Source organism: Oikopleura dioica, chromosome 2, assembly GCF_907165135.1.
Source record: "Oikopleura dioica chromosome 2, OKI2018_I68_1.0, whole genome shotgun sequence".
In the NCBI taxonomy this organism is placed as follows: domain Eukaryota; kingdom Metazoa; phylum Chordata; class Appendicularia; order Copelata; family Oikopleuridae; genus Oikopleura; species Oikopleura dioica.
Genome location: NC_137292.1, coordinates 890,539 through 916,715, shown reverse-complemented (window position 1 = coordinate 916,715; position 26,177 = coordinate 890,539). Strand labels below are relative to the sequence as shown.

General features: G+C 38.5%; 2 protein-coding genes across 2 annotated transcripts; one reads left to right on the top strand and one right to left on the bottom strand.

Annotated features, from left to right (window-relative positions):
* Positions 1–4,326: 4,326 nt before the first annotated feature.
* LOC145696222 (carbonyl reductase [NADPH] 1-like) lies at positions 4,327–4,992 on the top strand. The gene is made up of 2 exons (XM_081773221.1): positions 4,327–4,802; positions 4,842–4,992. Exons 1-2 carry the CDS (start codon positions 4,327–4,329, stop codon positions 4,990–4,992), a joined length of 627 nt encoding a protein of 208 aa, XP_081629347.1.
* A 9,961-nt stretch (positions 4,993–14,953) lies between these two features.
* On the bottom strand, positions 14,954–16,488 carry LOC145696432 (GTP cyclohydrolase 1-like). Its single transcript, XM_081773467.1, has 4 exons — positions 16,285–16,488; positions 15,371–15,489; positions 15,199–15,327; positions 14,954–15,083 (listed from the first exon to the last, which is right to left on the bottom strand). The coding sequence occupies exons 1-4, from the start codon at positions 16,486–16,488 to the stop codon at positions 14,954–14,956; spliced, it is 582 nt and encodes a 193-aa protein (XP_081629593.1).
* Positions 16,489–26,177: the final 9,689 nt, after the last annotated feature.

Genomic DNA, 26,177 nt, shown 5'->3' with positions numbered 1-26,177 from the left:
ATAAACGAAAATATGGAATTGCCTTGATGCCTCAAATCTAAGTTAAAAAAGACCTGATTTGTTCAAAAAGAAACTCCAAAAATCCTCAAAAAATCATCAATCGAAATAGTCCAATCCGGAAAATACTGTAGCTACTCAACGACAAAACGCCCAGACAAAAAAAAAACAAAAAACGATAGCCAAGGACGTATATTATATACGGTATATATAAATAAAAAACAATCAAACAAAACTGTACATAAATTCTTAATAAATTTTAACAGGCTCGAAATAAAAGAAGCCTGCTACTGTCCTGCCTCAGTTGAACAAAGAATAAGTAAATAAATGTTTAAAATTTCACTGAAGTCTCTTTTTTATTCTGAGAAATAATCAGCTGCCGCATTGAATCGCTTGAAATCGCCTCAGAAAATGCAAAAAATGGTTCTTCCCGTTTTTGATAATTTCGCAAGAGAAAGTTTTTTCGACCAGCTTCCGAAGCTCAACGAAACTTGCACGGACCTTGATCTCGGTGAAATCTGCTCAACAAGCTGTAGCGATGATCTTTTGGCATGCTTGAACGATTGTCAAAATGGGGATGCACTTTGCGAAAACTCCTGCGTCCGGGAAGGATTTGACTGTATTGATGGATGTCCTTGCCACATTGATTGCCCTACAGGCTGCGAGGATTGTCCTGCTGATATTTGCGACATTTGTGCTTTTCCTGAAGAAAATGAGGACCATATAAAATGCCTGGCGGACCTTGAGCAAGAGCTGCTCAAATTGAGTTCAATGCATCGGGAGCTGCGGCGGGAACTCGAGTTGTCTCACTCTCTGTACGTGGGAATACTCACAGAACATTCTCGACTGCCCCTGCAACGAAAACTGCCCAAACGGTTGTCCCTGTCCCAATTATGAATGCGTATATACGGAAACTGAGCAGCTATCCTCCGTCTTGATAATGCACGGTGAAAACGGCCGTAACCCTGCTCTCGCGAATTTTCAAAGTTTAACTCAAGATTTGAAAGTGAGAAGAAATTCCCTTCCCGTTTCTGATCTCCCTTACGAAACGCAAAAAGCGAATCTCGCTCGGGCGAAGGATGAATTCGGACTTTGCAAGGCGAAATCGGCGAAGGGTAACATTTTTCTTGGATATACAAAACGATACAATGGCCGATTTCGAGATCGTTTCAAATCGAATTTTGGGTCAAAATAAAGAAAAAATAAGTTTTCTGGAGGAAAATTGGCTTTGAGAATTTTAAATCAAGGAAGAATGCTCTAAAAAACCCCAGCCCCCTCGGCTGCTCCCTTTTCAGGGAGTGGCGGAGGGGGCTTTTTTGCGTTCTGTCAGTTGATTTTTCGACTTAAAAAATTGACCGAACGCAAAAAAGCCCCCTCAGCTGCTCCCTAAAAAGGGAGGAGCCGAGGGGGCTGAGGTTTTTTGAATTTTATGATGCTTTCTTTTGCAAATATAAAGGCATTATTTTCAATTTTTTGCATTTATTTACAGAAATTAGGAAATATTTAGTCAGAGTCAGAATCGTAATGAGCGGGAAAGTTGTGAACAGGAATAGGATGCTCGAACTGGGTTGGAGTAGCGTTAATGTGGCGAGAAGTGTAGAGAACGGTCGTTTCGGAAGTGGAAACTTTTTCATAGAAGTTGGAGTCCTTGTCCTTGAATCCAAAGAGGAATTTCTTGCCAGCGGGGCAGTCATCCATGTTGTCTAATGAGCGGTACTTCCAGGCGGCTTTTCTCTTTCGGCGGCCAACGCTGTTTTCCTTCAACTGCTCGGGATGAAAATAGCGGATGTGAGGGAAAATGGCTTTGTCGTCCTTGAGGAGGAGTCGGCATTTGGGGTGGAGGCAGACGTAGCGGCTGACGATGGCGGTGATGATGGCTGTGGCGACACATTCGTTGAGAATCTGGCGCAGCTCAATTTCTGAAATGTGCTCTTGCCATTCGGGGACGGCGAGAGTTGCAATTTGTCGTCCCTTGATCATTCCCTCTCCAAGAAGATTGGGCAGCTTGAATTTTTCGGCCATGAAGATGGAGTCATTGTCGAAATCAGCGGTTCTTTCGACGAACAAGAAGTTCTTGACGGCGGATTCGAATCTGAAAATAAAAAATTATAGTTTCAGAATTAAAAATGATGTTTTTGGAGCTTTTGACTTGGCTCTGAAGGTACCGATTTCGTCGAAAAAGCCTCTGGATCCGAATTTGCCGGCTTCATAGGCCTCGTATCCAGCTATGAGCATGGCGACATAAGTCTTAAACAAGGGTGGGCAAAAGTTACTTTAGGGCTAGGGTCGTCCTAGCCTATGGTGGGCAAGAGGCACTTCAGGGCGAGGGTTACCCTAGCCTAGGGTGGGCAAAAGTCCTTTCATGGCTAAGGTCATCTAACGAAGGGTGGGCAAAAGTCACTCTAGGGCTTGGGTCACCAAGCTAAGGGCGGGCAAGAGTCACTTTAGACTCTAAAGTTTAGACCTGATCTAACCCCCCCTAACCTGATCTAGACCCACCCAAGATCTGAAAACAGAAAATTTGATCAATAAGCTTTTTCGTCATTCGTTTTCGCGTCGTCAGTCCTTGTGTCATAATATTGAGTCTGTAGCAAGCAATCAAAAATATTTGAATCGAGATCATTATTCTTGAAAAATGAGCGAGGCTCAAAGCAATCTGACAAGTTTCCAGTCGTCCCGAAAACGAATCGCCCCGAAAAGTCTGGCCAAGGAGCAGCGATTGCGCTAACAAATCCATGAGGCTGAAGGAGCAGAGCCAGAAGAAGTTGAAATCGATCATTCGAGAGCGATTGCTCTTGTTGAGATAATACGGAGCAAGGGCTGTTTTGACGACTCCACTGTCCTTGAAGATGAAGTATAAAATACTTTTGGGTGATCTCGAAAATCCATCATTAAAAATTTCTGTCTCAAAATCGGACCAGTTCCTGAGATTTGAAATAACTCCAAAAACAACAATTCCGACAGAAAGCTGAATTCATTATTAGACAAAGTCTGGCCTACGATTTTCACTAGGAAGAGTTAATTTTTTTTCTGATTTGTGAGTATCTTTTCTGTTACCTTATATGGCGGTTTAAATTTATCAACATTCCCGAAATTGTGTCGCATGTCAAACTCTTCCATGTTCTTTCCAAGCGACAAAAAATCAGAGTATACCGTAGTGTTCATTTCGCTTTGCTTCTATCGACGAAAATAACAGAGATCCTATTCTTCTCATTTTCGTTTATTCTCATTATGAAAATGTGTCAAACTAATATTTCCCGATGTGTAGCTTATCTTAATATTAGACATATTGACATCTGGAAAAATGAGGCGGTATAACGAGCATTTGTCGGCGTTACGTACACAAATTTGACTTTTCATCAAAAATTTGTATAAAGCTCATTTTAACATTTATTAATCATTTTTACATAACTTTAAATTTTGTATCTCTTACAGATAAAAAGTTTATTTTTTGTACGTTATGCCTGTTAGCATTTGAGGCAGTGTCCCCGCGACTTTTGTCTGCCCGATCGGCGAAGTCAATTACGAAAAATTAAGCAGCCGGCTTTTTAATGATTGTACTGGCCATAAAAAGCTTTGGATAGAAGAAAGTTCAACTTAGCCGACTTTAATCAATTCTATTACATTTCTTATGAGTTTTGCTTTAAAATCAATTTTATTAAATTAGAGTCATCTTTTTAAAACTTTTTACAGGACAAAATATCAAACAGATAGAAGAAACAGGTTCTTCCGTGTCAGAAATCAACACTCAATTCAACACTATTTTCTCTGGATGATTGGCGATAATTGGTTGAGAAGTATCTAAGAAATTTCAGGCTAGCATTCGGATAATCTTTTTGGATCTTCAAACCGAAATTGCAGTTCTGGAAATTTATCGGAAACCGAGGGACGAAATGTTAACCCCAACTTGTAAGTGCATTTCGACCGATTTCGTTATTTTCAGTCAAAACTCTCTCGAAACTTTCAAATATGTCCTTGACACTTGCAATTAAATTTGATGCATGAAACGATGTTAACGCAATTTTAAACCAGCTCTTTATTCTCACTTCCCAAAGTCAAGTTCCAAAAAGATGCGTTTTGAGCTTTTAACGATTCTGCTTTTCAAAAAACTCCAAGCCACAACTTATATCAACTATTTTCCCGACTGTTCAACTCTCGTCGAGTAAATTTGTTCTCGATGAAATCAACTTTTTAACGATTATTTTATGTTGATGATTACGTAAACCAGCTTCGATGCACGGCAAACGTCGATTTTATTTTTATATTTCTCTCATTTCGCCCATCGATTTTTGAGCTTTTTCAATAGCCAAAAGTAAAAAATACAAAGAAATGAAAACTGCAATCGTCGTCGGCGGAAATCGTGGAATCGGACTTGAATGCGTCAAACTTTTAATTGGAGAGAAAGATGTTAAAAAAATTGTGGCGACAGCGAGAAACCCGGAAGGATTCCCGGAAATAGAGAATTGCGGAAAATTGCAAGTCGAAAGGCTAGACATAAGCAACGAAGAAAGTGTGCTGAATTTTGCAGAGAAGATGGGACCGTCTTCTTTTGATATTTTGGTTTTGAACGCAGGTGTTGCGCCAGAAATAAATGACAAATCATTTGAGAGTATCAAATTGACCATCGATGTCAATTATTTTGGAATTTCTTCTGCTCTAAAATCACTGTTTCCTCTTGCTCGCGAGGGAGCTCGAATTGTCTGCCTTTCCAGCTTTTTCGGACTGCGAGGAATGCTCAATTTGAACCCGAATCCGAACATCTTTGAGGAGAATTACGTCTTTGATTATGGGCAAAAGCTATCTTCGTAAGTTTTTGATCACCTTATCCATTAATTTTTCTTTAGAAGTTCACTCGCGAAAACAACTTTCGACGAGTTAGATACTATTGCCAGAAGATTCATCGAAGATCAGAAAAACCCATCTCAGGCTCAAACTGATGGTTGGCCAAGTCCAGAACAAACGTCGATGATCGGTTTTTTAAGAAATACTTGTTGAAAATAGCGCGTCGCACCGCCCTTACAAATTCTTAAACTTTGACTCGATTATTAAGGGTGATAGAGTGGAGATAGGCGGATATTAAATGGCGCGAAAAAATGGTTTTTCGGCACAGGGAATCCGAATCCGAGGTCAAAATTTTAAATTTCGATATTTAAAATCTTGACGGGTGGGTCCTTAATAATGATTCATAAAATTTTTAATTGAACAAATTTAAATGATTTTTTCATCAATTAGGAGCTGAATAATTGCTCGTAAAAATAAGGATCATGGTTGCACAATTGGAAAAAAATTTTTGGTCAATCGAACCAACTGACAATCCAATCCAATCGCATTTTTTCCAATCCAGCCAATTACCAATCCATTTCCAATTCAAATTAGAAATTTGCTTTTCAAGTTGAAAGCCCTAACAAATTATAAATGCAGCATAACCGTTTAGACTTTATAACTTATGCAAATAAGAGCTTAAAGCCTTTCAAGCTTTTACTCGCACTGCGCGCGGGGCTGAAAATGCATGGTGGCCCTCTCTCCCAACCCTGTTTTTGAGCGCTTCGTCGGGCGCCTGTTTATCGGGAAGTTAAATAAAAAATTAAAATCTTTTTTTTAGGTGTTATTTTTGGATTTTCATTTATTGAAGATGAGCTTAAATCACAGGGAATTTTTTACTCGACAATATGTTCAAATAGAACGGACGATATTTGGAGTCCCAACAAGTCTCTCTGCAATGAAGCGCTGAAATTTTACAACACTATGTTCACTGTCGCAATCATTTCGATGACGATTGGAGTACTTATTTTGAAAAGAATTGGTATGTTTTGGACAAGAATAATATATGGCTCGATAACAAGTTTTGGTTAGTAAAAATAATCTATATATGTTTCGAGGAAAAAAACCTTTCCGCAAGATTGGTGCGTGATTTCGCCCGCCCTCCCCTCCCATGCTCGCCCCTTGCCCGTGAGTGCATGTGATCGGACCGGGTATTATCAAGTAAAACGGACTCATTTTACATAGAACAAGGACATATTTTACATAAGAAAATGGAAAATCGTTTATGGGAAGGCTAAACTCCCATTTAGACATGGTTCGCGAAGAAAATTCAAAATCGACCGCCATTCAAACTCGCTAAAATGGCGCGATCTTTTCGACAGTAATTTAAAATCCATCGAAGCGCACAACCGAGAGCTGAAGAACTGCTGAGAAGTCCACTCAAAAACGCAATACAAGTAAAAGTTCAACAAATTTATTTTCAACTTAACCAAAACTGATTCCTGATAAACGAAAATATGGAATTGCCTTGATGCCTCAAATCTAAGTTAAAAAAGACCTGATTTGTTCAAAAAGAAACTCCAAAAATCCTCAAAAAATCATCAATCGAAATAGTCCAATCCGGAAAATACTGTAGCTACTCAACGACAAAACGCCCAGACAAAAAAAAAACAAAAAACGATAGCCAAGGACGTATATTATATACGGTATATATAAATAAAAAACAATCAAACAAAACTGTACATAAATTCTTAATAAATTTTAACAGGCTCGAAATAAAAGAAGCCTGCTACTGTCCTGCCTCAGTTGAACAAAGAATAAGTAAATAAATGTTTAAAATTTCACTGAAGTCTCTTTTTTATTCTGAGAAATAATCAGCTGCCGCATTGAATCGCTTGAAATCGCCTCAGAAAATGCAAAAAATGGTTCTTCCCGTTTTTGATAATTTCGCAAGAGAAAGTTTTTTCGACCAGCTTCCGAAGCTCAACGAAACTTGCACGGACCTTGATCTCGGTGAAATCTGCTCAACAAGCTGTAGCGATGATCTTTTGGCATGCTTGAACGATTGTCAAAATGGGGATGCACTTTGCGAAAACTCCTGCGTCCGGGAAGGATTTGACTGTATTGATGGATGTCCTTGCCACATTGATTGCCCTACAGGCTGCGAGGATTGTCCTGCTGATATTTGCGACATTTGTGCTTTTCCTGAAGAAAATGAGGACCATATAAAATGCCTGGCGGACCTTGAGCAAGAGCTGCTCAAATTGAGTTCAATGCATCGGGAGCTGCGGCGGGAACTCGAGTTGTCTCACTCTCTGTACGTGGGAATACTCACAGAACATTCTCGACTGCCCCTGCAACGAAAACTGCCCAAACGGTTGTCCCTGTCCCAATTATGAATGCGTATATACGGAAACTGAGCAGCTATCCTCCGTCTTGATAATGCACGGTGAAAACGGCCGTAACCCTGCTCTCGCGAATTTTCAAAGTTTAACTCAAGATTTGAAAGTGAGAAGAAATTCCCTTCCCGTTTCTGATCTCCCTTACGAAACGCAAAAAGCGAATCTCGCTCGGGCGAAGGATGAATTCGGACTTTGCAAGGCGAAATCGGCGAAGGGTAACATTTTTCTTGGATATACAAAACGATACAATGGCCGATTTCGAGATCGTTTCAAATCGAATTTTGGGTCAAAATAAAGAAAAAATAAGTTTTCTGGAGGAAAATTGGCTTTGAGAATTTTAAATCAAGGAAGAATGCTCTAAAAAACCCCAGCCCCCTCGGCTGCTCCCTTTTCAGGGAGTGGCGGAGGGGGCTTTTTTGCGTTCTGTCAGTTGATTTTTCGACTTAAAAAATTGACCGAACGCAAAAAAGCCCCCTCAGCTGCTCCCTAAAAAGGGAGGAGCCGAGGGGGCTGAGGTTTTTTGAATTTTATGATGCTTTCTTTTGCAAATATAAAGGCATTATTTTCAATTTTTTGCATTTATTTACAGAAATTAGGAAATATTTAGTCAGAGTCAGAATCGTAATGAGCGGGAAAGTTGTGAACAGGAATAGGATGCTCGAACTGGGTTGGAGTAGCGTTAATGTGGCGAGAAGTGTAGAGAACGGTCGTTTCGGAAGTGGAAACTTTTTCATAGAAGTTGGAGTCCTTGTCCTTGAATCCAAAGAGGAATTTCTTGCCAGCGGGGCAGTCATCCATGTTGTCTAATGAGCGGTACTTCCAGGCGGCTTTTCTCTTTCGGCGGCCAACGCTGTTTTCCTTCAACTGCTCGGGATGAAAATAGCGGATGTGAGGGAAAATGGCTTTGTCGTCCTTGAGGAGGAGTCGGCATTTGGGGTGGAGGCAGACGTAGCGGCTGACGATGGCGGTGATGATGGCTGTGGCGACACATTCGTTGAGAATCTGGCGCAGCTCAATTTCTGAAATGTGCTCTTGCCATTCGGGGACGGCGAGAGTTGCAATTTGTCGTCCCTTGATCATTCCCTCTCCAAGAAGATTGGGCAGCTTGAATTTTTCGGCCATGAAGATGGAGTCATTGTCGAAATCAGCGGTTCTTTCGACGAACAAGAAGTTCTTGACGGCGGATTCGAATCTGAAAATAAAAAATTATAGTTTCAGAATTAAAAATGATGTTTTTGAAAATTAAAGATTTCTTAAAAATTCACCTTGGATCATCAACAGAATCAAAATGATCCGGGTTGAAATGGGCGCCCCATTGTTCATCCGTGAATCTTCTGAAGACCGGGATCCACTCATCAGGATGCATTGGGAGCTTCTGAGACAGAAGTGAAGGTTCGTGTTTTCCAAGCCCTTTCATGACGAGGGCTAAAGTTTTTTTGATTTTCTTGGCGATTTTGGCGGGATTATTTGCATTTTCGCGTCTTATTCGGGCGATAACTTCTTCTGGACGTTCTGGGTTGTTCGTTCGCTGGGCTTGATTTTCTCGTTGTCGTTCTTGTTGTCTTCCGTTTCGCATTCGTCGTAACTGAGCTGCATTGTACCTTGGTTCGTTATTAGCAGGAACATAAATATCGCGAGCTTGAGGCCCTCTTCGTGGCCTATCTGCTGCAGGCATTTTTGTGATGGAAAGATTTCAAAATGAGAGTTTATAAATACTACCAAGGCGCTAGAGGGTAAAAATTCTAGCGCGAAAATCTGGATAATACACGGCGTGGTATCTTTATAAGGTAAAATAAGAAAAGCAGCTGTAATAGCTGCAAGCTTCGTTGTTGATTCCTGCGGCGCAGCGCGGTTAAATTCTAAATAGTACAAGCTACGAAAAATCACATTTGACTAAAATTTTTTGTCTTCATGAGACTTATTTATTAATTTTTGAGTTTTTGAAATCAGAGCATTTTAACAAAAGTTATTGCCAGAAAACAAAATCGCCCTGCTATAAGCAGGTTTTTAGGTAATTTTGAGATAACTTTTGAAATAGTGCTTCAATCATTATCATTATAATTTTAAAAGATTTTTCTAATGATGGCAAACAATTTTTATATTCACTACACTTCAATTTCATTAACAGATTTGTCATTTTTTAAATTTTTGATTGTAGGGTGTGTGTTTTTTGTAAAAATTAAGTAAACTGAAGAAGTTAATGAAAATTGATCAATGGCAAAATTATTTGCCATCAGTAGAACTTTCTTAAGAATATTAAAATAATATAAGTGGATCATTTTTTCCAAAGTAATGAGCAAAATTAGAAATAGCTATGGTTAAAGCAGCGCTTTTTCGCTTTCTTCCAATAACTTTCGAATACGTTGTCCCTTTTGAAAAATTTAAATACAAGTAATTTTCTCGGGTGATGGCGAGTATTTTTTATACAAAGTGTTTTCCGGAATATGGTCCAGAAAAAAAGATCGTCGGTGATTTCCGAGAAAGACCTGTTCAGCTGCTTCCGAACCAATCTAACATCAAATCTGGGCGCGCAGCCCCGGGGGATCGCTCGAATTTTTGGGCTCGATCGAGGCGAGCTCCCCGGGCGGTGCAGCTGCAAAGCGATTTCAAGAACCAAGAGTCTTGGTCCAAGACCCGTCTATTATATTATTACTGTTTTTAGCAAAAGCTTAAAAGCATGAGTTGATATGCTTGTTGTGCTCGAATGTAATCAGTAGATCATAAGCATGAATGAATTGACGGGGAGTGGACTGAGAAGCGCTTAGCTGCATGATGTCTTTGATCGCTTTGGCTGGATTGTCTTTTTGAGGCACTGACCACTCGAAACAGTCGAAAAGCACCGATGGTAAGAACATAAGTCAGAAAAACGAGCACAAGCTTTTTTGTTAGCACAACGTCGAGTCGTTGCTTGTTTTGTCTCGTCAATCGAGTTGCATTATCTCAAATCATTTTTGCAAAAAAAAAGAATGAAAAGAAATTTACCGATTAGTTTGTAGCTCTTTCGGACCATGAAAACAATTTTCGAGTAGCACAGCATCAGTCCACTTATTGGAAGAACAATCGTATAGAAAGCGAATCGATATTCAGAGTCTCGGAAAACCAAAGGATCTTTCTTCGAATTCGGCCAGCAGTAGGAGTCAAAGAGCGCATCATTTGAGAGGTTTCGAGGAGTGTTGGAATAATATTCCGAGTAACGGAGGAAGATTTCGAGGAGAGCTTTTGACTTGGCTCTGAAGGTACCGATTTCGTCGAAAAAGCCTCTGGATCCGAATTTGCCGGCTTCATAGGCCTCGTATCCAGCTATGAGCATGGCGACATAAGTCTTAAACAAGGGTGGGCAAAAGTTACTTTAGGGCTAGGGTCGTCCTAGCCTATGGTGGGCAAGAGGCACTTCAGGGCGAGGGTTACCCTAGCCTAGGGTGGGCAAAAGTCCTTTCATGGCTAAGGTCATCTAACGAAGGGTGGGCAAAAGTCACTCTAGGGCTTGGGTCACCAAGCTAAGGGCGGGCAAGAGTCACTTTAGACTCTAAAGTTTAGACCTGATCTAACCCCCCCTAACCTGATCTAGACCCACCCAAGATCTGAAAACAGAAAATTTGATCAATAAGCTTTTTCGTCATTCGTTTTCGCGTCGTCAGTCCTTGTGTCATAATATTGAGTCTGTAGCAAGCAATCAAAAATATTTGAATCGAGATCATTATTCTTGAAAAATGAGCGAGGCTCAAAGCAATCTGACAAGTTTCCAGTCGTCCCGAAAACGAATCGCCCCGAAAAGTCTGGCCAAGGAGCAGCGATTGCGCTAACAAATCCATGAGGCTGAAGGAGCAGAGCCAGAAGAAGTTGAAATCGATCATTCGAGAGCGATTGCTCTTGTTGAGATAATACGGAGCAAGGGCTGTTTTGACGACTCCACTGTCCTTGAAGATGAAGTATAAAATACTTTTGGGTGATCTCGAAAATCCATCATTAAAAATTTCTGTCTCAAAATCGGACCAGTTCCTGAGATTTGAAATAACTCCAAAAACAACAATTCCGACAGAAAGCTGAATTCATTATTAGACAAAGTCTGGCCTACGATTTTCACTAGGAAGAGTTAATTTTTTTTCTGATTTGTGAGTATCTTTTCTGTTACCTTATATGGCGGTTTAAATTTATCAACATTCCCGAAATTGTGTCGCATGTCAAACTCTTCCATGTTCTTTCCAAGCGACAAAAAATCAGAGTATACCGTAGTGTTCATTTCGCTTTGCTTCTATCGACGAAAATAACAGAGATCCTATTCTTCTCATTTTCGTTTATTCTCATTATGAAAATGTGTCAAACTAATATTTCCCGATGTGTAGCTTATCTTAATATTAGACATATTGACATCTGGAAAAATGAGGCGGTATAACGAGCATTTGTCGGCGTTACGTACACAAATTTGACTTTTCATCAAAAATTTGTATAAAGCTCATTTTAACATTTATTAATCATTTTTACATAACTTTAAATTTTGTATCTCTTACAGATAAAAAGTTTATTTTTTGTACGTTATGCCTGTTAGCATTTGAGGCAGTGTCCCCGCGACTTTTGTCTGCCCGATCGGCGAAGTCAATTACGAAAAATTAAGCAGCCGGCTTTTTAATGATTGTACTGGCCATAAAAAGCTTTGGATAGAAGAAAGTTCAACTTAGCCGACTTTAATCAATTCTATTACATTTCTTATGAGTTTTGCTTTAAAATCAATTTTATTAAATTAGAGTCATCTTTTAAAACTTTTTACAGGACAAAATATCAAACAGATAGAAGAAACAGGTTCTTCCGTGTCAGAAATCAACACTCAATTCAACACTATTTTCTCTGGATGATTGGCGATAATTGGTTGAGAAGTATCTAAGAAATTTCAGGCTAGCATTCGGATAATCTTTTTGGATCTTCAAACCGAAATTGCAGTTCTGGAAATTTATCGGAAACCGAGGGACGAAATGTTAACCCCAACTTGTAAGTGCATTTCGACCGATTTCGTTATTTTCAGTCAAAACTCTCTCGAAACTTTCAAATATGTCCTTGACACTTGCAATTAAATTTGATGCATGAAACGATGTTAACGCAATTTTAAACCAGCTCTTTATTCTCACTTCTCAAAGTCAAGTTCCAAAAAGATGCGTTTCGAGCTTTTAACGATTCTGCTTTTCAAAAAACTCCAAGCCACAACTTATATCAACTATTTTCCCGACTGTTCAACTCTCGTCGAGTTAATTTGTTGTTGATGAAATCAACTTTTTAACGATTATTTTATGTTGATGATTACGTAAACCAGCTTCGATGCACGGCAAACGTCGATTTTATTTTTATATTTCTCTCATTTCGCCCATCGATTTTTGAGCTTTTTCAATAGCCAAAAGTAAAAAATACAAAGAAATGAAAACTGCAATCGTCGTCGGCGGAAATCGTGGAATCGGACTTGAATGCGTCAAACTTTTAATTGGAGAGAAAGATGTTAAAAAAATTGTGGCGACAGCGAGAAACCCGGAGGGATTCCCGGAAATAGAGAATTGCGGTAAATTGCAAGTCGAAAAGCTAGACATAAGCAACGAAGAAAGTGTGCTGAATTTTGCAGAGAAGATGGGACCGTCCTTTCCAGCTTTTTCGGACTGCGAGGAATGCTCAATTTGAACCCGAATCCGAACATCTTTGAGGAAAATTACGTCTTTGATTATGGGCAAAAGCTATCTTCGTAAGTTTTTGATCACCTTATCCATTTATTTTTCTATAGAAGTTCACTCGCGAAAACAACTTTCGACGAATTAGATACTATTGCCAGAAGATTCATCGAAGATCAGAAAAACCCATCTCAGGCTCAAACTGATGGTTGGCCAAGTGCAGAACAAACGTCGATGATCGGTTTTTAAAGAAATACTTGTTGAAAATACAGTTATATTTTAAGGTTACGACATGTCGAAGCTACTCGTTAACAATCTCGTTCGGCTCTACGGCAGGGGTTCGTAAAAGGGGAAGAGCGCGGAAAGAATTTGCGCTCGGGCGCCCGCTTTCTTCTCCGCGGGGAAAAAATGCGGCAAATTCGTAAAAAAGGGGGAAGAAAACTTTCTTCGGGCCTTTTTCTCCAAGGCGGGGAAAATCTCCACTTCAAGACCTAAAATGAAAAATTTGAAGTTTAGACCACCCTCTTCTGCGGCGGGAAAAACACGGGGCGTCCGAGTGCATATTCTTTCCGCGCTCTTCCATTTTGGCAAATCCCGGCTCTACGGCAAAAAGTCGGTTTCTGAGAGAAAAAAATATTCTGATAAATTCCGCTTGCCCTGGATTCTGCGATACTAATATGACTGCTGGAGTTCCTGGCAAAAAGGTGAGAAAGGAGTATTTCAAGGAAAACATAAAATTTAGCCTAAAACTGCCAGAGATGGCGCTGAATCAGTCCTTTCTCTTTGCTTCATCGCCCTTGGAAGATCTCAGCCAAATGGAAAAATGCTCATCGATGCTTAATTTCCCTTGAAAAATGAGTGAAATTTTTATTAATTTCCAAAATTGTCTATCTGAAGAAATAAAGTGGATCTGACCTATTTATAACAGCTAATTTTGCTGATTCTGTTGAGTTTGACCCATCATCAAATTCATCGTATTAATCATGCTTAGCCCTTGTTGAGCTTGTAGCATCGTTGGTATTTGTGGTCGTTAGGTTAAAGAAGGAATTATTTGTCAAGGTGAAAAACTTTGATCAAGTAGTAAACCAAACCGTTATGTTCAGGCTAAGTTGTTGATTCAAAAAATAAGTCATTGAAACAGCCTTAACGTAACCAAGCCCCCGCAACCTCTCCGAAGGTCTTACCAAGGGCTTGGATCAGAAAGATCTTTTGCCTAACCCTAATCCATAACACTTATCTTTTTCCTAACCAATCGTATTTAAACCTAAATAATATCATAATTACTTCATTTGGTATCCATTGAGATTGAAAAACTTTGTTTTGTATGATTTACTGACCTGATTTAAGCTCAAAAAGAAAAGTACTGCGACAAATTATTCGTTTTTTCAATAAATTTTTCGTTACAACGAGTTATTGGGCCGTGGTACCATTCGAAAATTGTTTGCAATGGCAGAGTCAATTGGAATTTTCAATGCCCTGTCTAAATTTTCAGAAAACCAACACTGTTGCGTGCAAAAGTTTAGAGCAAATTCAAGATAAAGACCCACACTCTTAGGATTGCCCTCTGGTTAAAAATTGCTCAATTACCGTGGTTTTCCATCTTAGGAGCGCCCAACTTAAGAGCGTTTTTGCCAATATTTTCCAAATTTTGTTATCTGAAAAAATCCCAACTTTAGAGCGTTTTAAGGAATTTTTAATTCATAATTAGAATAACGTTTATTTCAACCTGAAAAATCATTGAAAAAAATTGTTTTCTACGCTTTTTTTCAGGTGAAATCATAGCCTTTGATTCAAAGATCGTAATTTTTTTATCATAAATAGGTAAAAATGACCTCAGATGCATTTTTAGAGTTTTGGAAAAAATTCTTTTTACGCATTTTCATTCATCATTTTTTTCCCACTGTCATCCTAGTTTGATCGTAAATTTTCCATTTTAAGAGCGTTTTGGTCTACCCTTGTCATCTGAAAAACGCTCTTAAGATGGAAAATGACGGTATAAGGGATTTACCCTAGCTTAAAATTTCAAGAAAAAATAAATTATAAATTTTTGTAATTTTCTTGAAAACATTGAACAACGATGATCAAATTTCAAAAGAATATTTTAAGTGTCCCTTTATTGTAAAAAATCGTGTCAATAAAAGACAGTATCTATCTATTTTTCACCAGCGAGAGAAATTCTTGGCGTAATTTCTGATCTTCTTTTATGCAGCCAAGCATACAGGATGTCGCTGTCTTCGAGCCCTCTTTTTCGACGCCGCGCATTGTCATACACATATGCCTTATAATATCGGTTAAAAGATGTCCGCAATAAAAGAAATTTTGCAAAACGCATGCTACAAAATCAATTTCGAACGCGGTTTAACTCGCTGTTAAAACTCATATTTGATATTTACTCGCACTCGATCATAACTGCAACACCAGGAGCAGAAAGTTGTTTCTCCAAAGTCTCGGCTATCTGACGAGTTAGCCGCTCCTGGACTTGGAGTCTTCGCGCGAAATGGTCAACGATTCTTGCAATTTTGCTTAAATGACAAAAATGAGAATACATACATATAAATGGCTTACCTCAGACCAATAATCTTTCCATTTGGAATGTACCCTACATACGCCTTTCCGTAAAACGGAACAAGATGATGTTCACATAGACTGTAGAGTCGAATGTCCCGGACGACGGGGGCGCTCGTCTAAATTACCAAAGATTTTCGGTACTGCATTACCAAAAATTGGTACCAATTTTTTTCAATAATTTCAATTTTTTTGCTTAAAAATACGTACAGTATGATTCCATTTTTCCGGACTAGCTTTGTCCCCAGATTTCCAAAAAATGTCCGGAACCTAGTCTTCACGAACCTAGTCACACGAACCTAGTCATCACGAACCTAGTCTTCACGAACCTAGTCACACGAACCTAGTCATCAGTTCGTTTCCCTTACTGCCCCAAAATTTTTCTATTTAAAATTTCACGAACCTAGTCACACGAACCTAGTCATCAACCCATTTCCCTTACTGCCCCTAAAATGGAGAAGATACAAAAAATACATAAAAAAATCAAAATTTCACGAACCTAGTCACACGAACCATTTTTTCCAAAATGGCACCCACGAACCTAGTCACACGAACCTAGTCCTCACGAACCTAGTCATCGGTCTCCATTTTTTATTAAAAAAATGATGGTCTGTAAATAAAATTTGAAAAATATCCGGAAAATTGGACCAAGGTCAATTCTGCAGTGCCCCACTTAAATGCTTTATAATCGGAAAAGTGTCCGGAAAAATGGACTCCGGAAAAATGGAAACAAACTGTAAATAAATCTCAAAAGTATCCTTTCAAACAGGCGCGGAGCGCGAACTGGCTCTTTGACTTGACAAAATTGGCCAATTTCGGAAAGTTTGGTAATGCATTACCTAAAATTGGTAATGAATTATCCAAATTGGCAATGCATTACCAATTGGTAATTTAGAGTAGCGTTCCCCCCGGACGATCACCATTTCTTCACTTTTTTCCGTGAAAATCGCCTCATTCATGATATCGTTTATGTCTTCTTTGTACCCCTTGGTGAAAAATTCCATCGCTTTTGCGGCTCTTGCTGGTGTTTTTACCAATCCTTCTCGATCTGGATTTTCTCCGATATTTCTGAGGATATTTCTATAAGCGTTCGCAACATCTCGATTTGAGTCGGACATCTTTTGATTAAGAAAGATGTTAGCAAAATTTGATTTGAGTTCTTCTTTTTATATCTTATTATTTCGCATGATCATGACTCTCATGTATAGCGCCTCCGAGTTTATTCATATTTTGAATTGTTATAAATCACTTCGGTTGCCAAAACATTCTTGCTCATTTTTTGATAATAAGCAGGGCGATATTTCTCATGGTCGTTATCAAAAAATCGTAAAATCCGACTCTTCTGATTCAGACTTTCTTTCCAAAACGACGCTTAATGCTTATTAAAAACGGATAGAATTATTGAGATTTCCTTTTTTATTTCACGAGAAAGGAGATTTTTCTTCTTAAAATGATGAAACAATTGATCTGGTTTGTATCAGTGATGATTGAAATTATGCTTTTTGGAGGTAATTATCTCTATTCATAGTTTGTTAAATTTATTTTATTAATATTTTAACATTCGGAGTCTTTGATATGGAACACCAAGATGAAGGGCTCAATAGTTGAAAAATTCGCGGTAAATGCTTTAACTCTTTTGCTCGATTTTTATCATTAAGGACCCCTCCGTCATGTGGGAATAACTTTTTCAAAAAGTGATTTCGAGGTGATTGTGTAGCCCGATAATTGGTCTAGGGCACCAGAAGTAAAAGCACGCTTGTGCACTTCTTAAGGGTGTCGCAAAAATACGTTCAAGTTTCAAACATCGATATTTCTAGGATAACCTTAAGTATCAAAAATTTTTAAAGACTCAAAATATAGCTCAGGTTGATGTCGTGGGCACCAGAAAAAAAATAAAGATATGGTAAAGGGTTCACTCGAAAGTGATTTTTTCTTTTTAATATAGAATTGATAAAAACAGCAAAAAATTCTTTAATTGTGCACTATGAATAATTGTTACAACAAATTTTCTGATAAAAAATACTTTCCGTTTATGAAATAAATAAAAAAAACGTGATTTTTATGTTTTATGTGAAAAACTTGCTTCCAAGCGCGTCGCACCGCCCTTACAAATTCTTAAACTTTGACTCGATTATTAAGGGCGCGAAAAAATGGTTTTTCGGCACAGGGAATCCGAATCCGAGGTCAAAATTTTAAATTTCGATATTTTAAAATCATGACGGGTGGGTCCTTAATAATGATTCATAAAATTTTTAATTGAACAAATTTAGATGATTTTTTTATCAATTAGGAGCTGAATAATTGCTCGTAAAAATAAGGATCATGGTTTCACAATTGGAAAAAATTTTTGGTCAAACGAACCAACTGAAAATCCAATCCAATCGCATTTTTTCCAATCCAGCCAATTACCAATCCATTTCCAATTCAAATTGGAAATTTGCTTTTCAATTTGAAAGCCCTAACAAATTAAAAGTTAAATATAAAATTTTAATCTTTTTTTAAGGTGTTATTTTTGGATTTTCATTTATTGAAGATGAGCTTAAATCACAGGGAATTTTTTACTCGACAATATGTTCAAATAGAACGGACGATATTTGGAGTCCCAACAAGTCTCTCTGCAATGAAGCGCTGAAATTTTACAACACTATGTTCACTGTCGCAATCATTTCGATGACGATTGGAGTACTTTTAGTTGGACTAATTTTGAAAAGAATTGGGATGTTTTGGACAAGAATAATATATGGCTCGATAACAAGTTTTGGTTAGTAAAAATAATCTATATATGTTTCGAGGGAAAAAACCTTTCCGCAAGATTGGTGCGTGATTTCGCCCGCCCTCCCCTCCCATGCTCGCCCCTTGCCCGTAAGTGCATGTGATCGGACCGGGTATTATCAAGTAAAACGGACATATTTTACATAAGAAAATGGAAAATCGTGGGGCCAGGCTAATTGCATACTTCCCGTTTATGATCTGTATAAAATAAGTCTGTATTCTATGTAAAAAAGGTCCTTTTTTGTGTAAATTACGTCGGTTTTCTTCCTTGGTCAATAAATGGGGTTTATGGTCAAGAGTTGGAAATAAAGTAACATGTTGCTACTACATACTGCCATCACTACCACCGGAATACGGATGACCCTCCACATCCCTGGGCTTACTCCGATTCCCTCAATCAAATGATTAAAAAACATCTGTAATTTACCATTTTTCAAAATATATCAAAAATTAACTTATTTTATTAGATAGCTTGTATTTCATATTTGATTAAACACTAACCCGCCGGAATACACCGCTTAACCCATTCGGCGAGCGTGGCGTTTTTAAGGGTACCTAGGTCGAGTTAAGGTACCCCCTTAAACCATTTTCTGGCCAAAGGATCGAATTCTTCAAGTTCATAAAGTATATAAAATCTATAGGAAATGCTAGTGCCTCAAATTTGGACGAAAATTTTTTATCTTAGATTTTGCTGATTAAATGCTTAAATGAAAGTTTATGGCCTGGTTAACATCGTAATGAAGCTCAAAATTGCCCAAAAAAATTAATTTCAGATAAAAATCGGAGTAAATGAAAGCTTACCAAGCAAAAATGCAAAATTCGTGAACACTAGACCGATGTTTTGTAAACATTTTTGATTTTTCAAACGCTTTTCTTACCACCCGAAACATAAAAATTATACTATCGAGGCAGGTTTCTCCGCATTTTTGGTCACGGAAATTCCGATTCTCGTCGACCCCCTCCTTAAATTGTGAAGAGTAAACATATAAAGATACTGAATATTTTCATTTAATGAACTAATATAAGTTATATATTATATAATACGACAAAAAAGATAAAATTTTTTTGATATTTAAATCGTTATTATCATTTCTTTATCATAAAAAGAACAATGCTGATATCAAAATAATCGGGAAATCGGGGTATCATTGACCTTCCAAAAAACTCTTTGTCATTAAAAACTAGGTCTTCTACTGATGTCTCTTTACAATTTCGCGGAGATTCTTTTTTCCCCTGGATTCATTCTCTTTGCATGGTCTGGTCTTGCCTATGTGGTTCTTAATGCTTTTTGTGCTTCAATAATGGGGAAATACGCAGGTGCCTCTGAATGCGTAGATACGGATTCATACGGAAACTATCATACGGAAACTGAGCAGCTATCCTCCGTCTTGATAATGCACGGTGAAAGCGGCCGTGACCCTGCTCTCGCGAATTTTCAAAGTTTTACTCAAGATTTGAAAGTGAGAAGAAATTCCCTTCCCGTTTCTGATCTCCCTTACGAAACGCAAAAAGCGAATCTCGCTCGGGCGAAGGATTAATTCGGACTTTGCAAGGCGAAATCGGCGAAGGGTAACATTTTTCTTGGATATACAAAACGATACAATGGCCGATTTCGAGATCGTTTCAAATCGAATTTTGGGTCAAAATTAAGAAAAAATAAGTTTTCTGGAAGAAAATTGGCTTTGAGAATTTGAAATCAAGGAAGAATGCTCTAAAAAACCTCAGCCCCCTCGGATGCTCCCTTTTTAGGGAGTGGCGGAGGGGGCTTTTTTGCGTTCTGTCAGTTGATTTTTCGACTTAAAAAATTGACCGAACGCAAAAAAGCCCCCTCAGCTGCTCCCTAAAAAGGGAGGAGCCGAGGGGGCTGAGGTTTTTTGAATTTTATGATGCTTTCTTTTGCAAATAAAAAGGCATTATTTTCAATTTTTTGCATTTATTTACAGAAATTAGGGAATATTTAGTCAGAGTCAGAATCGTAATGAGCGGGAAAGTTGTGAACAGGAATAGGATGCTCGAACTGGGTTGGAGAAGCGTTAATGTGGCGAGAAGTGTAGAGAACGGTCGTTTCGGAAGTGGAAACTTTTTCATAGAAGTTGGAGTCCTTGTCCTTGAATCCAAAGAGGAATTTCTTGCCAGCTGGGCAGTCATCCATGTTGTCTAATGAGCGGTACTTCCAGGCGGCTTTTCTCTTTCGGCGGCCAACGCTGTTTTCCTTCAGCTGCTCGGGATGAAAATCGCGGATGTGGGGGAAAATGGCTTTGTCGTCCTTGAGGAGGAGTCGGCATTTGGGGTGGAGGCAGACGTAGCGGCTGACGATGGCGGTGATGATGGCTGTGGCGACACATTCGTTGAGAATCTGGCGCAGCTCAATTTCTGAAATGTGCTCTTGCCATTCGGGGACGGCGAGAGTTGCAATTTGTCGTCCCTTGATCATTCCCTCTCCAAGAAGATTGGGCAGCTTGAATTTTTCGGCCATGAAGATGGAGTCATTGTCGAAATCAGCGGTTCTTTCAACGAACAAGAAGTTCTTGACGGCGGATTCGAATCTGAAAATAAAAAATTATCGTTTCAGAATTAAAAATGATGTTTTTGAAAATTAAAGATTTCTTAAAAATTCACCTTGGATCATCAACAGAATCAAAATGATCCGGGTTGAAATGGGCGCCCCATTGTTCATCCGTGAATCTTCTGAAGACCGGGATCCACTCATCAGGATGCATTGGGAGCTTCTGAGACAGAAGTGAAGGTTCGTGTTTTCCAAGCCCTTTCATGACGAGGGCTAAAGTTTTTTTGATTTTCTTGGCGATTTTGGCGGGATTATTTGCATTTTCGCGTGTTATTCGGGCGATAACTTCTTCTGGACGTTCTGGGTTGTTCGTTCGCTGGGCTTGATTTTCTCGTTGTCGTTCTTGTTGTCTTCCGTTTCGCATTCGTCGTAACTGAGCTGCATTGTACCTTGGTTCGTTATTAGCAGGAACATAAATATCGCGAACTTGAGGCCCTCTTCGTGGCCTATCTGCTGCAGGCATTTTTTGTGATGGAAAAATTTCAAAATGAGAGTTTATAAATACTACCAAGGCGCTAGAGGGAAAAAATTCTAGCGCGAAAATCTGGATAATACACGGCGTGGTATCTTAATAAGGTAAAATAAGAAAAGCAGCTGTAACAGCTGCAAGCTTCGTTGTTGATTCCTGCGGCGCAGCGCGGTTAAATTCTAAATAGTACAAGCTACGAAAAATCTGATTTGACGAAAATTTTTTGTCTTCATGAGACTTATTTATTAGTTTTTGAATTTTTGAAATCAGAGCATTTTAACAAAAGTTATTGCCAGAAAACAAAATCGCCCTGCTATAAGTAGCCTTTAAGGTATTTTTGACATTACTTTTGAAATAGTGCTTCAATCATTATGATTATTATTTTAAAAGATTTTTCTAGTGATGGCAAACAATTTTTATATTCATCACACTTCAATTTCATTAGCAGATTTGTCATTTTTTTAAATTTTTGATTGTAGGGTGTGTGTTTTTTATAAAAATCTAGTAAACTGAAGAAGTTAAAGAAAATTGATCAATGGCAAAATTATTTGCCATCAGTAGAACTTTCTTAAAAATATAAAATAAATATAATTGGAACATTTTTTCCAAAGTTATGAGCAAAATTAAAAATAGGTATGCTTATAGCAGCGCTTTTTCGCTTTCTTCCAATAACTTTCGAATACGTTGTCCCTTTTGAAAAATTTAAATACAAGTAATTTTCTCGGGTGATGGCGAGTATTTTTATATAAAGTGTTATCCGGAATATGGTCAAGAAAGAAAGATCGTCGGTGATTTCCGAGAAAGACCTGTTCAGCTGCTTCCGGACCAATCTAACATCAAATCTGGGCATGCAGCCCCGGGGGATCGCTCGAATTTTTGGGCTTGATCGAGGCGAGCTCCCGGGGCGGTGCAGCTGCAAAGCGATTTCAAGAACCAAGAGTCTTGGTCCAAGACCCGTCTATTATATTATTACTGTTTTTAGCAAAAGCTTAAAAGCATGGGTTGATATGCTTGTTGTGCTCGAATGTAATCAGTAGATCATAAGCATGAATGAATTGACGGGGAGTGGACTGAGAAGCGCTTAGCTGCACGATGTCTTTGATCGCTTTGGCTGGATTGTCTATTTTCATTTAATGAACTAATATAAGTTATATATTATATAATACGACAAAAAACTAACGACAAAAAGATAAAATTTTTTGGGAGACACTGAATTGTGCCGCCCTGCGCCGCCCTTCGCCGCCCTGCGCCGCCCAGCGTCGCCCAGTCTCGCCGGAGCCGAAGATATTATGTCTTTCAAAAGCGGGTTATTAAGATATTCATTAAAAGTTAGTTATTCTGACATATTTATATTGTCTGAAAATTAAAAAAAGCAATCCTATAATTTTGGGTGCCAGTAGAGTAATTCGCAACCAAACTCAGATTTTGGCATAAAATCACTAATTAATTGAGCACGCGACAGGCCAGAGGCCCTTACGCGCGCATTTTCTGGTAGAGAACTCATTGCGTTGGCGGGGCCCAACTCTCGCTCTTGTTCAGAACAGTTTCCTAGGTCATAGTTGGGTCGAATGAGAGCCGGATGGTTTCGGACCGGGCGACGCTGGGCGGCGCAGGGCGGCACAATTCAGTACCCCCCAATTTTTTTGATATTTAAATCGTTATTATCATTGCTTTATCAAAAAATGAACAATGCTGATATCAAAATAATCGGGATTTCGGGGTATCATTGACCTTCCAAAAAACTCTTTGTCATTACAAACTAGGTCTTCTACTGATGTCTCTTTACAATTTCGCGGAGATTCTATTTTTCCCTGGATTCATTCTCTTTGCATGGTCTGGTCTTGTCTATGTGGTTCTTAATACTTTTTGTGCTTCAATAATGGGGAAATACGCAGGTGCCTCTGTTGTTGTTTTTTCCGGTACTTATGATGCATCTGTGGCGACATTTTTGATAATGAGCAAATTGTCGTCTTCTTTAAATGAAAACCTTGCAATGATGATGGGTATTCTCACAGCTTTGTCAATTTTTATTCACATAAGGACCGGAGTTTCTTTTAACATTAAGGTTCTTGTGATTCATATTAAAAAATAAATAAGCAGAAAAGTCGCAATTTCATAAAATGAATTTAAAATTGTGACTCTTATAAGAACCTGTTTTCTCATGCCTTACGACTTTCCGGGAGCAGATTGGGCTATTTGCGAGTTTTCAAAAGTCAACATTATATCCAGATTAAAAAATATTAACGATCAAGCAAATACAATTGAGGAAACATCTGAAGAAAGAAACAAGACAAAAAACTCAAAAGAAAAATCAATTAAAGAAAATGTCTTTCATCCGATTTACTTAATTTTTTCTGTCGTTTTTACAATTTATTCGACAAGAATAAAAAGTATCCAAGGTAACGTTCATTTTTGGTTTTAAATTTTTAACATTATAAGGGTGGATCAACGCTTGGTTGACATGGTCATACGCAAAAAATTCGGCTGATGTGACCGAACTTAAATCTCATATTAGTCATCTTCTCGAAATCTACGGCTATCTTCTATTTGCTTCACCAATTTTTGCCACATTTCCAGAAGTACTCAGCAAGATCGGCAAAAAAATCAACAGAAACGGAAAAATTAATGGAGAAATGGTTTCACTTATTATAATCATGATATATTCTGGCTTCGCCTGCACAATCTGTTCTGCTCAGATGATTTATAAAGTAAGAAAAACTTTTATTCAAAAAAAGACTTTTTTGAGGCGAAATCATTTGACGACAATGCAAACGCTTACGCGCTGATAATAATTTTTTCTATCGCAAAGACAATTGTTTACGCTTCTCCGCATTTAGTTAGTCCTCAGTTAAGTTTCTATTCTATTTTATTTTTCAGTTTTTATTAACCATGTTTCCCGCTCAACATTATGCAACACTCTATGGCATTCTTGGCTCGGCAACCTGACCTGAGAAAAACCCTGACTCAGGCCCCTGAGTACTGAGTACACAGGCCCTGACCTGTGTGCCTGAGTAAAATCGAGACTCGAGAAAAAAAACCCTGAGCCTGACCCTGACCTGAGTTAAAAGACAGGCCTGAGTTGCTCACATAGGGCCTGAGTTACCTTAAAAAAGTACTAAAAAGGCTCAATTAGCAACGTCGGGGGGTCCAATTACACTGATTTTCCATCATTAGGGGGATTTTCCGATTACAGGACTGTCAGGTTGAAAGTTATCTGGGCAAAACGAAAAGGTTATAATTTTAAAGTGTGAACTTGGTCGAAAAAACCCTGTGTTTTACCCTGAGTCAGGCCCCTGAGTCTGACCTGAGTACCTGAGTCTGAGCAGGCCTGACCTGTTTGCCTGAGTACCTGACTGAGTGAAAAACCCTGACCTGAGTTCCTGAGTAAATTTCGAGAAAAAATTTTCGAACCCTGACCCTGAGCCTGACCCTGTACTCAGGTTGCCGAGCCCAGATGGCATTCTTATGGCTCCTTCATTAATAGCCATGTGGCTAATCGATCCACTTTTTCGACTTATTCTCGGTGATTCCAATAGCGTTGAAAATGGAGATTTTGTGCCTGTATCGATTGGATTCACAGTCATATGCGGAATTTGCCTCTTTCATTTATTCATCCCAAAAGTCGGCTTGATTCAGGCAGCGCGAAAAACATGCTGCGAGAAGAAGCAGCAAGCCAAAACATGTACCGGTCATGAAAACAATGGATATGATTGTGAAATTAACTGAAAAACGATTTAATTCTTAATGATGCAAAATAAACAATACTTAGTTAGGAAAAAAAAAGTTCAAATTCCAGTGTCAAAGTCGATGAGTCGTGTGAGAAAATGAGTATCCACCTGACACCTGATCTTGAACTTTGATTTTATTTATTGGACTGTTAATTGGACGATTTAACTATCGCACGTGTCGTTGGGCGGAGTAATGATGGGAGGTTCCAAATCTTCGCCGGCCAAGGTCTAGTTTTGCATCATGTATGTTTATTACGTAAATGTCATGATTTTGATATTTCTAAAACCTTTGTTTGGATGTTATTTTTTTAACTACTAATTTCTGGTCTCAAACAGTATCAAATAAAAACGAAGAGGTTAAGCACTAGCTGTAACTCGTCATTTATCAACAGCTTCCATTGACAAACTAAATAACAAATAATTATGAAATTTTTTGGCATGTTTTGTCCCACGATTTCTTAAAAATGTCCAAAAATTTGATACATGCTCTTGAGAAAAATATCTCATCAAAATCGCTTAAAATTTTTTTTGAGAGAAAACTAGATCATTCTCTTTTTACTTCGTTTTCCGAAGCCAAAAATATTCTTGGGATACGTGATCAGCCTTTAACTTAATTTTTGTTAAAGACAAAGAAAGATTTTGATAAGAAAAGAGGGAAAACATCTGTATACAGTTGTTTCCGAATTGCCGGATACTAAATAACAGGACATTTTTCAGATTTTTAGGCATCAGGACGAAATTTGTCCGGAAATAAGGACACCAACTGTACATGATAAAAACCTGAAAATTAGAATTTTAGCGCGGAAAAAATTTCAAAACTTAATATGAGCGCTGTATAAAAGTGTGCCAAGTTCCCTTAAGATAACAAAAATGTCCAAAAATTTTATGTCCAAAAATTCAATAAAAAAGTTCGGGGGGTACTGAATTGTGCCGCCCTGCGCCGCCCAGCATCGCCCGGTCCGAAACCATCCGGCTCTCATCCGCCCTAAGCATTACCTAAGAAACAATTCTGAGCAAGAGCGAGAGTTCTTTTCTTCTTCTTTTTCTCGTTACACTGTCAGTGAAATTTTTAAATATTTTTGTCTAATATCGACCCATTGAGTTTTCTTCAATTTTACCTACTGAGTAGTGTACCTCCTAGGAATGGGTCATTTTTAACCGTAGGGATCGACGCACACCCGTTTTTTCCTCCCAAAAATAAGCTCAAAGAGATTCAATCTGGCGACTTAGTTGAGTAATGATAAGCTTTCCGAAGTAAAGTGAGGACTAATT